Source organism: Buceros rhinoceros, unplaced genomic scaffold (genome assembly GCF_000710305.1).
Source record: "Buceros rhinoceros silvestris isolate BGI_N320 unplaced genomic scaffold, ASM71030v1 scaffold5878, whole genome shotgun sequence".
Classification (NCBI taxonomy): Eukaryota; Metazoa; Chordata; class Aves; order Bucerotiformes; family Bucerotidae; genus Buceros; species Buceros rhinoceros.
The window spans coordinates 39,822-53,087 of record NW_010426225.1 but is presented as its reverse complement, the minus strand read 5'-3'; the positions used below and the strand labels follow the sequence as shown (position 1 = coordinate 53,087).

The following is a 13,266-nucleotide window of genomic DNA, read 5'->3' as shown; positions in this document are numbered from 1 at the left end:
ACCGAAGTTTCGTTGGTTACTGCAGGGCAACTTGATTCCTCTGCTTTGAAAAGAGGATACTTTCAGCAAAGCTCTGAAAAACTATGCTAGAATGTGAGTTGTTCCTTATCATTATCCCACGAGAAAATAGTGTTGAAGCACCTAGTTGCGTGCTTCCAGTTCCCTGTGTTTGTCTTCTGTCTGATATGACCTAGTGATGCTCAGCTCAGGTTCTGTTGGCACATCTACAGCTGTCAGTAAATGTCTTTTGGAAATCAGAGCTATATAAACTATCTGCCTGCTGCCTGACAATTCTTGCTGAGTAGTTTGTTGATAAAGTTACTTCTCTTAATTGTGCGTTATCATCAGCAGCAGAAAATAATTCTAAAAGATTGTTCAAAAAAGTTCCATGAAAATTTTGCAGTATTTGATCACCCCTGCACTTTCATGAGTCTTCTCAGAAGTTACTTTAGATGTAAAAATATTTTTTTTGCATTTAGTATTTTCTTCATGTTTTATACAAGATCCACTTTATTACTGAAAATGTTTTCTTCACTTATGCAACATTGTATTAGGTGTGTTTCAAAATCCGGTTTTATATAAAGTATCTTCCTTCCAATGTCAAAAGGCATGGAGATCAATATCAGACAGAAAAAATAGAGCTGAAGTATTCTCAAGTTCACTGAGAAGAAAGTGTTAGACAGGAGCAACCACAGTGCTTTATTAACCAGTCTTGCAAATGAATAGTTTTACTTTAGGCTGCAAAGGGATCGTCTGCATTTGCTTTTTACTGTCTGTTGCCAATACGTGTTACTCTGGACAAGAACAGAACATATGCACAAGATCTCCAGTCAGTATACATCATCACTGGCACTTAGGACGCTCATTAAACTGGAATGTATCTTTTTTTTTTTCTAGTAACAATTCTTCTGTCTAAAATGTTGCTGTATATTCATCTGCAGTGACATTTATAAGATTGCCTTTTATGTCTTTACGTTTTTTCCCCCAGCCATTTATTTTCCAGTCAACCACTAAGTAGAGCCCTATGAGTCCTTTATTTTCTATTATAAGAAATAGCTGCCTGAAAATCCATGAAAGCTGCTTTTTATTATTTATTGTCATACCTGCTTGAAAGACCAGCCTGTACCATAATGTGCATAACTGCTTTAGTCCAACAGGTGAGCATGCCAACTCCCAATGAAGATTTAGGTGGACTGTTTTGTTGTCCCACTGCTGCCCCTGGCAGCCCCATGAAGTGTCCAGAGCACAAGGAACACACTTTTTTATATGACATTTCCCCATCATATGCTCAAAGTTGCTGTGTTCTTCCTGCTTTGAGTGGTTACGTGCCTTCCTCAGAGGAGGGGTTTGAAGACCCAGGTCCTCTCCTCCTGTTCTCTCATGCTGTTGTCTTGAAACAGCTATGGGATTAATAACCAGATGGAAATGAAGGAGCAGAGAGGGTGTCAGTAAGGTAATTCGATTTAGCTCAGGTGGTTTGGCTCCAAACCTTACTGTTGCAGCCACGGCATGTGAGGACTGCTGGTGCCACACCTCAGCGGGGAACAGCTGGTGGCTCTCGCACATCAGCATAATCATGTAATGAGTTCAGACAGTGACACCCATCCGGCCCGCCATCACACGGGGATTACACCCCTATCACCGCCAGCCTAATCTGTGGCCCGGGGGAGCACATGTGTAACTGAGCACCTAATTTGGCCCCACAGCACTATTATTACTGGCAAGGTAGAAGGTGGTTTGACATGATGCTTGAGGCACGGAGCCTGGGAGTGAGTCAGTAACCGGAACCCTCCTCACTTCAGACTGGAAACTGAGCATGTTCAGGACACAAACGTGAAATCAGTCCTTGTAACATGTTTGTCAACATTTTCTGGACTTCCAGCCTGTCTGACATAAACCTTTGTCTCCTTTCATCCAGTATTTATAGATTCTTGCTTTTGGTTTAATAAAACAAGCATTTGGCTCTGCAAGTACTCCTTCTCTGGTTTAAAAAAAAAAAACTTTTCTCACACTGTCATGATGAGGAACATCTTGAGGTTTGCTTGCAGAAGGTAACTGCTCTAGATGTCTCTCCACTGCAGATTGACAGGAATTGGTGTAATCAGCCACTGTCTCTGAAGAGGTCATTGTGCTCTGGTTTGACTTTAGCAACTCTTGTTTTTCGTGTAGTATCAATACAGCCCACAGAAACAAAACATGGGGTGTCAGAAGACAGAAGGCCCTGCATAGTTGCATTTCCCCCTCAAGATATGTCGTCATTTGGCATTTACCTCAAAGAGTTAAAAGGGTCTGGGTGAGGTGTCTTTTGAATCATTGATTTTTGCCCTGGGTTTTTTTAATCAAATGACTGAAACACAAAAATTCTTGCCAATATATTAAAAGGAAAAATTAACCACATTAAGTCAGGCCCATCATCCTGAGAGGATCCCACGGAAAATAGTAGTTAATAAGTAACTTACAGATGAGTTAGTTAAAATAATGAGATAATTTGCTATCACTATAATTTGTGAAAAACAGTCAGACTTGATGCAGTTTTGACGGCATTACAAATGCCGTCAAAATAAATAAGGAATAACAGCAGTTTCATGAAAGGCTAGTATTACATTATATTTTGCTGAAGAAATGAGTCACATCCAGGTGAGTATCTCAAAATATATTTGTTTCCAATGTCCAAAACTGTAGTTCATTTTTGCTGGAATCATGCAGAAACATTTTTCCATTAGAAACCTCCTTCCAAGGGCTGAAAGCAACTAAAGATACAGCAGGAGGACACTGTGTCTCACATTTGCCCAAGGCAGAATTCCTTTTTTTTCTCTCTGTCAAAAATGGATTTTTTTCTGAGTTCATAAATTTCTCATTGATTTAGGATTTCTTTTTTTTTTTTTTAACAGTCTTCAGGGACTGAAGGTTTTATGCACTTATAGTAGATCCACCTTAAATGCCTAGAAACAGACATCTCCAGAAGTTGCAGTCCCGTAATGTGATTGTCTACAGGCCAGATATAGCAAGATACTAGATTCTTAAAACAGGATTTGAGTATAATTTGTGGCAATATAAATACAAGTGTTTTACCCTTCAAACCTTGGTTTGTGAAGGCTGCATCTGTTAATCTGGAAAGATTCCTATGCACATCCCCAGTCCATTCTAGCATTGTTCGTGGAGACACCTTATTTCCTTTTGCCTTAGATTAAAAAAAAAAAAAGGACTTGAGATTGGGTCCTAGTTTTGCCGTGAGCCAAGATCCTGCCAGATTCCTTGACTAGAATTTCCACTGTTCTCTTTCTCCTCCTTGGTACCATATACCCTTTCAATTTAATGATTTCTTTGTTTTGTTTTGGCCATTTTTTTTTTCTAGGAAGTTCCGTAAGTAGCAAAAAGACTGATCAATAATTGAGCTGCTTTGTACACATGCTCGCATGCATGCACACTTGTGTCGTGAGTGCCTCTGAAAGGTACAGTGGTACCTTCTCTTCCCATGACAAATACATGGTGCCAAAAGGAATCCCAGAAACCCTAGAAATAGGGAGAGACTTGGGAGACGGGGATTGAGCGGAGGACTGGAAATGTCCTGATAGGCAATTTATCCTGAAGAAAAGTCGCAGGCAAGCAATCCTTAGGTATGTTCAAAACCTGTCCTTTCTCCCCTCCCCCAATTAACAGATTGCACTTTGCAGGAAACCACAACCTCTGAGCTCTTTATTTGTGCGTGTGTTGCCTCATCACATTCACTATGGACAGACATGGAACTCAGAAGGTATTTCTGACTAGTGTACTGGTCAGATCATCCATCAACGAAGAAGGATGAGCAGCCCTTGGGACACTAATCTCAGCCTACCTGGAATGAGGTGTATGTGAGTGTGCTCTCTGTAGCCAGCTCCTGCACATGATCCATATTCATTCATTCCACATCTGGGGGTTTATGTCCCAGCTGAATTCTCCCCACATGAAATTCATAGGTGCTGCAGTAGATGTCTGGCTAGCAGGTTTATCTCCCAAAAGGTAACTTCTTACCATTGAGGGTTTTATCAAGTTAGAGCATAAGCCTCTGCAATGAGGCTCAGACAACAGAGGAATGAATCTATAGCAATGGTGGTGGTAGCTTATTACCTCTTTCTGAGGTATCCATTTTCATGGATCTGAAGCTTGTATCAATGAGCTTCACGGTGAATGGCTGAGAAGGAGTCCTGACCACATACCTCTTGTGGGCTACAGAGTGAGCAGAAGCTCTTTACAGTCAATTTTGTTGTTTCCTCATGTAAAGCATACATAAGGCAGCATGCAAGGGGAGCATAAGCCTAAGCATGCCAAAAAACACTAAGGTCTTAATGAGCTGAGCACCTTTCATGAAAGTTATTGCAATAACTGTACTCAGTGATCCAAAAGCTGTAGTTTTAGAGTGTAGTGCTCAAACAGAGTGGAGAGGTCTTGTGCATAAAGTTGTGGCTGGGAGTTATTGCTAAGTCCCAAACACCATCTGTCATTACTGTATGGTATGATCGATATGCTGATCATGGAGCCCAACTGACTCCTTGTAGGTGCTTTGGCTACATCTAACAACTTGAGCAATGAAAGGTGGGGGCTTGGGCACTGTGCTGTGCTGGTGTAATGGTCATGGTGTAATGGCCATGCCTTTAACCTATCACCCTCTAAATGATGCCCTGTCCTGTGTATGGATTAGGGTGGGTTAAGGGCTGGTCCCAGGGAGTATGGCAGCATGGCTAGAGGCTGTCATGCCTCTTGCTTTTGGGTCAGAGAAAGGCTCTGACCTGTGTTAATTACTAGGAGAATAATTTTCCCACATGACCACTGGTTCTGCTCGATTAGACAGCTGAGAGATAGGATACCCTTTTCATTTCAGATTTTACCTCCTGCAACTCATACTGGGACAGCAAGAGCTTGGTGAAGAGATTTGTACAGGTCTTCTGGAGCCTCACATGTGTGTGCTTAATGCTGAATCTGCTTTAGTCCTTCCTGGCAGTTAGGGGGAGTGAAGGCTTGTGGTGAATAACAGAAGGGTCATAGTTGCAGAAGACAGAAACCCCAACTTACAGACTGCTCTTCACAGCACGTTAAAACAAGGGAGACAGAAGGGTTTAGTAGAGGAAAGAGAGAGTGAAGGGATACTGCAGGAGCAGGGCTTGGACAGTCCCTTTCAGGCCTATTTAGAGGAAATGGACCAAACGTTTTGTTATAGAGGAAATAGGTCCTGCTCTGACTTTTCTCCAAGCCCTTGGCCTCTTCCCAGAGTGCTGATGCTTTCCTACTGAAGCAGCCTCTTTTATTCTATTACTATTATTTGAAAATATGTGCATGCTGGGACACTGGCTGCCAGACACCATTTTATTTCCTCTTTGATAGCTCTGTGCAAACTAATGGATCCAAACATACGTATTTATACGTGTAGCTGCACAATGAGACCGCAAGCCCACTTTCAGTTGTTCTGCTGCCTCTTCTAGTGATCACTAGCTCCACTACACAGTGAGGGAAAGTCAGTGCATCATTCTTAAATTTGTACAGCTATGGTGCTAGGATTAGCTTTGCCACAGGACTTGGTCATTGCATTATTCTGCCAAGACTAAGTCTCTTCAAAGTATAAACAGACATGACACTTTTATGCCAAATCCACTGGTGCTGATAGCTTTTAGCTGATCGTAATCTTCTGGCACCAGAGGAGATTTTTTTTCGTATCTAGTTTTGTACATAAAAGCATATTCTCTGCTTGATGTCGAGAATGTTAGGCTAAAGGTAGCTTGGCATTGTGGCACCATCAGGCATGCAGAACCCTTATGACAATCCTCTCAACACTAAAAAGCACTCCAGGCTCTGAATTTTGCATGTTAGTTACCCAGGCCCTTGTTTGTGCAAATAGGGAGCAATTGAGAGAGGACTTATTTGTAACTAATGATGTGAAGGTGTAGTGCGGTTTAGGCCTGATGTCACCATAGCGGGACCCATAAACTGAGTCAGCTGTTTGGCAGATTTTCATCCGTGTAAATCCCTCTGTAAACTAATTATTTGGACACATCTTCTAATTTTCACAAGAAAGTGATCTCCAGGCTTTTCTTGTCTGTTGCAGATCTTGAAGCTTAACTGTAGATGTTGCAAAACTAATCACCAGGGTTAGAGAGTCTATAAACTGTACTGTATTGTATTGCACAGGGATATACATTTCCAGTACTTCTTTCCTTCTTTAAATACCAGCTTAAGTCTTAATCCATTCATTTTCAGTGTTTGCAAGTAACACACACACACACACACACACACACACAAACTCCCCAGATAAAAGCAGCCCACAATTAAAACCTTGGAAAATGTTAGTATAAACTACAGCTAGAAGTCTCCGGATTAAATATTTATACGTACTAGACATCTTGTATCAGGAGGTGTTTCTCTTGCTGTTATCAGAAGTCAGCCCCTTGCTCCCTGTGTCTGCTTCAAACACTTTTATCCCTGGCAGCATGAGGCTTGCTTCAAACATCCTGCTTGCTTGTCAGCAGGGTTGATGCACAATATTATAACAAGCATTCGCCACAATTGTTGTTCACAGACAGTGCTTTTAGCTCTACAAGCACAACCCGTGAGATTCCCCATCAACATAATCATTATTTATCCAAGGTTCTTCCAGTAAATTGAGCCTAACGAGTCTTTCCTTAGGGTAAAATGCAGTAGCCTGTTTATTATTGCTCTTGTAGAGAAAGCAGCATCCTCCTCAACAGTGGCAGGATCTGGACAAGGAATAAGCCTCCTAAGTGCAAGTGTTGTATCATCCTCCCCGTAGGGTATTGGCTTATAGTCCAGTTCTTAACCTAGGACTAACTGGCAGGAACATGGCCAATAGCTGTGCATTATTTTCATTATAGGTATATTTCAGTTGCACAGTTGTGTTCTTAATGCTGCATCTCACTTGGCTGAGAGATTGCTCACATTTAACTGTTTTGGTCAAAGCTGCTTTGTCTTCCAGAGGCAGCTCTCAGAGACTCCCTAGAACCAGTAACTCTCATTCCACAGAGAAACAAGGAGACTCAGCCCAGCTTTACTGTGTGGCAGAAATGGGGCAGCTGAAGCTTTGGAAAAGTCTTGTGATATAAACCGGAGATCTGTGTGTATGTGTATTGTCTTTTTACACTAAGAGACCCTGCAAGAGATAGATGCATACTAATGTAGTTAACACAAATCAACAAAACCAACACAGGAAATTAAATATCCTGGCACAACCATGTAACTTTTTCTCTTAAAAAAATAAAAATTAAATAGAAAGTAAAAGGCAACAGTGGTATTTCACCGCAAAAACTGTATCAAGCTGGTCTATGTGTCTATACCAGCCTGTTAATAAATTCTCTTTGTCCGGTGCCTTTGTGGAAACTCCATTTTTATAATTTAAACCCTAATGGAGATGGCACATTATTATTATCATTATTTATTTATTTATGTATTATTACTACTACTTTTATTATGAGTCTGACTCGTTTGTGTACCCCTACTGATGACTGCAATACAGTAGGAATTTTTTTTCTTTTTGAAACCATAGTAAATTTCTCATACAAAAGTTTGCTTGGGCACAGAACCTTCTAACAGGTGACTAAATTGTACTTCACATAATGCTGAGAGACCATGCAGACAATAGTATTAATTAAGATAATAGCGATACTCATTTTTGCTTTAACTGCAGTGGTGCATTTTTTAATCGATTTGTTGAATAAAACATTAAATTAGGGGTGATACTTGTATAATAATGGAATGAAGGTTGTGACATATCGATTAACTGTTTCACATGCCACTATTAACATAGCAGTCCTCTCATCTCCTCCCCCATCTCACCTCCAGCCTCAAAATTATCAAGCTAGGTTATCCCCTTCAAAATCCGAGGGATAGAAATAGTATATTGTTAAAATATATACTGTATTGTAAGAAGGATCTCAAATACTGGCTTTAGTTCATTTTGATAATTGTTTAAAGAACAAATGCTAAATGAAAAGGCAATGAATGGGGCAATAAACTAGAAGTGTTGGCAGTTATTCAGCTTTTTAGTCAGTCGGGAGTTTTGTAATTTTGAGGAACATATTTTGCTTAGCGTTGCTACCTTAAATTAGCTATCTGATGTTTGGATAAATAACTGCATCTCCACTCACCTGCTATAACATCTTTGTAGGGACCTCAGCATTTCCAAAAAGCAATTTATTCCACCTGTTTTGTTCCGCTGTGCAGGGAGTGTAGATATCTAACTTCTAACAGCCCATATAAGACAAATCCCACCTTACCAGATATTGAGAGATACCCAAAATGGCTCTCATCAGATCTTTGCTTTCTGCGAAGTCTGTTATACAAGATTATTGCCTGTTCACAGGGATCCTAAATATCCCTTAAAGGCTTTGATTTTTCACTTCTGCTGATCAAAGTATCTTTAGTACCTTCTCTTCACATACTGACAATCAGAAGAGTTGCAAAATACAGTGTGTAACCTCTGTTTTATTTTCCCGAGGCCCCAGGAAATACAGCCACCCGGGCATGCATAATTTTTGGCATACACATCACATGTAAGAGAGGATTTCTTAAAATAATTGTTGGTTTCTAATGATAATGTGAATGTTTTGACAAAAAGTTCATTGAAGTGAAAAACAATCACTGAATTCTTTGCATATTTTATTTTTCTTTTTGATTTCCAACTCACACACATCTGGCATATTTTACATCTTTGCAATAAAACATGGTTACAATAGCTTAAGGAATTTATATATCCAAAATATTTCACCATGATCTCAAGATGAAATGAACTTGTCTTCCAGATGTTCAATAGTCTCCCAATTCTAAGCTACAAACTCAAGATATTGCTTACAGACGGGTGATGAATAACTTAATCATTACGTTGATCCCCATGATTTCTGAATCTTATAAATACAAACAGCAATGGAGAAGGAAATTCAGTGCTAAACTTACTAATACGAGGTGGATAATGAATAAGTAATCACATCAATAAATAATGATATGTTTCTGGTGCAAAGTGCCAATACAAAGAATCCATTATCTTTTTAAATAAATGACTGCAAGTGAGTGTAAATTCTGAGAAAATTACATTCCTGTAACATGCCTCATAGCCCTACCGACACAATATGTACATCTATGACAATACAGTCACCAAATATACAAAGAAGAAACATGAACTAAAGTGTATATACCCCTGGGTGTGTAATTTGATCGGTACAATGTGCAGAAAATTATTCCGATAGTTATCATTACAGTATTGTAAAACATGAAGTGCCTTAGTTTGAGTGGCTTCGGGTGAGATTTTCAGAAGAACCGAAAAGAAAAACCTCAGTCACCTTTGCAATGAAGAGGCTGTCAAAGAAACCAAGCTGCTCAGAGGAAAAATCAGGGGAAAAAAAAATTACTGGTGGCTCTCTTGCCCGTGACTAGTATGCCAAATGTTAATAATCCAGAAGTATAGCACTTTGTCTGTATTGGGAGTCATTAAGTGTTACAGAAAATTAAACTGAACTTCCCTCTCTGCTCCCTTTCTGTCTAGTCTTCAAATTTAAAAGGGAGGAATTTAATTTCTACTGTATAAAGTATAAACATGGCAAATGATGGCTTTTTATCCAAATGCTTCATGAGCAGAACTCCACGTAAGAGGGGTAAAGTTTAGATTCAAAAAGTGAAAAACATGGGTTGGTGGAAATGTCAAAACTACTGTTTGCACCCAAATTCAACCCTTTAACACAAGCTGTACCCTTAGGCAGATCTCCAGTTTGATTTGTGTGAATGCGCCTGTTCCTTCAAGACATCAGGTTTAAAGTACATGCAAGCTGTAACTCCACAATAAAATTAAGAAACAGTTTTGTTCTTTATACAAGGTTTTACTTTTACAAAAGTATCCCTTTAAAGTTAAGATGTGCATCTGATGTACAAAGTATCAAACGTATTTTTTTATCTCAGCTTGAAAAGAGGCTGGAGATGGGATGCATGTTAGGTTCAAAGCCTAAACATTGAAATAACTGGACACAAGGTTCCCCAGAATTTTCAAAAGTCTCTTGTGGCGCATCCTACTACCTTTCTCAATAAACAAAGATATATGAAATAATTACCAAAACATCTCCTAATTCATATAATTTACATGATACAAGCTTGCTTTTCAGCAGCTGGTGTTCAGTTGTGAAAAAACACACAAAGTAAAATGGTTGCTGACTACAATGTACAGCTATTGCTGGGTGTAATGGAATGTACAACGGAGGTCAATGCCGACGTGGTTTTCCACCAGAGACTACACCTTTCATTGCAGCACTTGTGCTCTCAGCTTTATCTGGGCTTTTAGTTCTTCATTCTGCTTCAGTATCTGTTCTGATGTTCATAATGCCACCGGTTAAAATCTATATTAAAAGCTACGATGCTGCCAGAAGCCATGCCAGTAATCAGAGTTCTGAAAAAGAGAGAAAAGGGCATCCTGTTATTCCTCTTTTACCTTCTCAAGCAATGGTTTACCCTCAACAGTAAAAAAGTTAAAAGAACAATGCACTTTTTTGCAAAACTGTCTGAAGATTAAGCTCATGGGTGGGATTCAGTCTGTGATGGAGACACTACATTTAGGTGTTGACATACAAGCTGATTTTCCATATTCCTGTTATGGTCAAGAGAGATCTAGAGGTCCATTCAGCTGCCTTCACACAGGTAAAAGCACCATGCCATTTAAGATGCTCTCACATATCCTGCCTTACCCCCAGCTGCCTTTCCAGAAGAGCGTGGGTCTTCGTAAGGTCCTTTGTTATATGTGTCACCCCAGGAATCCACCTCAGACCTGCAAGGTGTCTCAAACAGTGCTAACTGGCTACAGCTGAATTATGCCCTAATCAGGACCCTCAGTGCAGCCTCAGACCAGTTCTCTGCAGGTCCCTGGACATGTACTTTAAGGTGAGCTTAACTGTCCTCTAAAACTCACAGGTCGTAGTAAGTAAATCATCACAGTTATTACAGGAGGTTATTCCAGTAGCACACATGAAGATGCCTATGCTAAAACACCTTCGTTCAGCTGCCTAATTTTAGGCATCTTGTGCCACTGGAGGTGCCCCAGGATGGCTGACACATCTATGCTGGCTGGTAGCTGGGACACAGGACCTGTGGAGCGCTCTGCACTTGCTGCTGCAGCTGGGATCAGCTGGTTATCCTAGGGCCTTCCAGACAGAAAGAGAGGCCTCTGCAAAGACAACTGAACTGATCCCTTAATTATAAGCTGATCACACCTTGGTACTCCTAAAAAGCTTTATATTGAAATGTAGCCCCATATTAGTGTTCTGGTGACAATAGTTGTGGTGATTTTCCAGTTACCACATATCCTCTTATTCTGGTAGCTGAGTTTTAAAACTGCATTAGATACCTATCACCACTTCTATCAAATCATACAAAAGCCATTCAATGCTTAATTATGCCACTAAAGCTAAGCAGGTACTTAAAGCAGTTTGAACAGCTGGGGCTTCCCGGACTGCTATTACAGAAGGGATAGGGAAAACAGGCTAGCTGAAATTTTTTGCAGTGTAAATAAATCTCTTTGAACAGAGCCCAGTACTGTATGCATAAACTGGCAGAACTCCTGAAGCAAATAGGCCTCTTCCAGTAAGTTAATTTCAATCAGACCCAGTTTGAGACAAAAAACTTGTTTAAAGTCATCTACTCATACATGAGTATGACAGATACATAGGTGGTTTTGGTGCTTTACAAAATGGGTACATAGCACAGGAATGCTGAAAAGTGTAAGAAAAATAATCTGACATTAATGTTGTATGATTTTTCTAACATCTTATGAGTTCTTTGCATGTCATGAGTTTGTATATTAGCTCAGCACAAAAGTCTAGGCTCCTACACTGCATCTCCATTGTTCAAGAAAGTCAAAGGAAAGGACCACGCTCACTCCTGATGGATAGATCTACTGATAATATTACACATTATAGTCTAGATGCAACTCTAAGTTCTCAAGCTCTACATAGCTGAAAATCAGAAATGAACCACTTACTTTTGTAATCGATTTTAAGGCATTGGTTAATAGGCACTACAGCACTCTGATCCAGTCTGATTATTCCTATGTTCTTAAGTTAATGTACGTAATTTTACTCATATTTTGTTGGCTGAGTCTCTGGCTTACTGGCTTCAATGAAATTAGACCTCACCTTAATGTTAAGTGCTTGTGCTATTAGACTCAAAAATCAGAAAAAAAATGCGGAGTCAGATAAATCAATAAGTAACAACTAGGGTAATGTTTTTGTACCATACCCTGTTAACGACTGTATATCATATATTTGCATATTACAATTCATGGACATGTATACTTTGTGCAATTTTACCTTTACGTATAAACATTAATGACAAACCCACCTCTGGTCATGGGAAAGATCCATAGCTCTTATGCCAGCATCACAGCCAGGGTAAATATAGAGCTGCTTGAAGTCACAGGCCTGCCATACCTCTACCACACCATTGTCTCCCCCTGTCACCAGATTCTGCCCATCGCTACTCAGGAGGATGGCCTTCAGGAGAAAATGACAAAACCCAAAAACACAGTTAGCTTTTATGGAAATGGGTCAATATTACAAAAATGTAATCAACATAAGCATTTCTTTTGCTCTGCCGACTTTAACATCTGAAGAAAAAGCCTCTCACTCCTCTCTCCCCAATCAAAAAATAACAAATTTTGGATCTCCAAATTTTAAATAAAACAATTGTGTGGTTTTAAACATGATCTATAAACCAAAACCTCTTTTAGCTGAATCTGCCAAGACTTGAGTTCAGCACATAACACTTCAGTATTTGTTCTACAATACTTGGTGCCGTCACTAACACCTAAAGCAGAGCACCGATCTGCTTTCCTAATGTGCTTTAAGTGTTAGCGATAGAGCAGAGCCCTGAAGGCATGAATTCATGTCTTGGCTAATAAATGAAGAATGGACTCTTTTCAGAGTGTTTTGTGTTAAAGACATATTCCCCACTGAAATGTAATCCCAAACAAAAATTCCAGGAATTGTATGGGATCAAAACCAATTTGTTCTTACTTATTCTGGATTTTTGCATTTGGAGATGGAGAGGATCTGTGTTCAAATATGACCTAACCAGGAGGTGGCAGTTGTACGTATGTGATTTCCTTTAAACCACACGGCAAATAAATTCAATTTATTCTAACAAATAAAGGCAAAACACAACAAATGTTTGCTTGCATTTGGTTTTACCCTGGTTGAATCATTGATCTCCATTTGAGCTAAGAGTTTGCCATTAATGCTAAAATTGCTGAAC

At 39.7% G+C, this 13,266-nt stretch overlaps 1 protein-coding gene across 1 annotated transcript in view; it reads right to left on the bottom strand.

Annotated features, from left to right (window-relative positions):
- Window positions 1-8,629: 8,629 nt before the first annotated feature.
- LOC104498083 (neurobeachin-like) overlaps window positions 8,630-13,266 on the bottom strand; it is a 26,663-nt gene continuing 22,026 nt past the window's right edge. Inside the window, exons 8-10 of the mRNA XM_010141420.1 lie at window positions 13,203-13,266; window positions 12,355-12,506; window positions 8,630-10,411 (exon numbers count right to left, since the gene is read on the bottom strand). The exon at window positions 13,203-13,266 is cut by the window's right edge and continues 3 nt beyond it. Coding sequence (XP_010139722.1) covers window positions 10,321-10,411; window positions 12,355-12,506; window positions 13,203-13,266 — 307 coding nt within the window. The 3' untranslated portion in view covers window positions 8,630-10,320. The remainder of the gene's footprint in view (window positions 10,412-12,354; window positions 12,507-13,202) is intronic.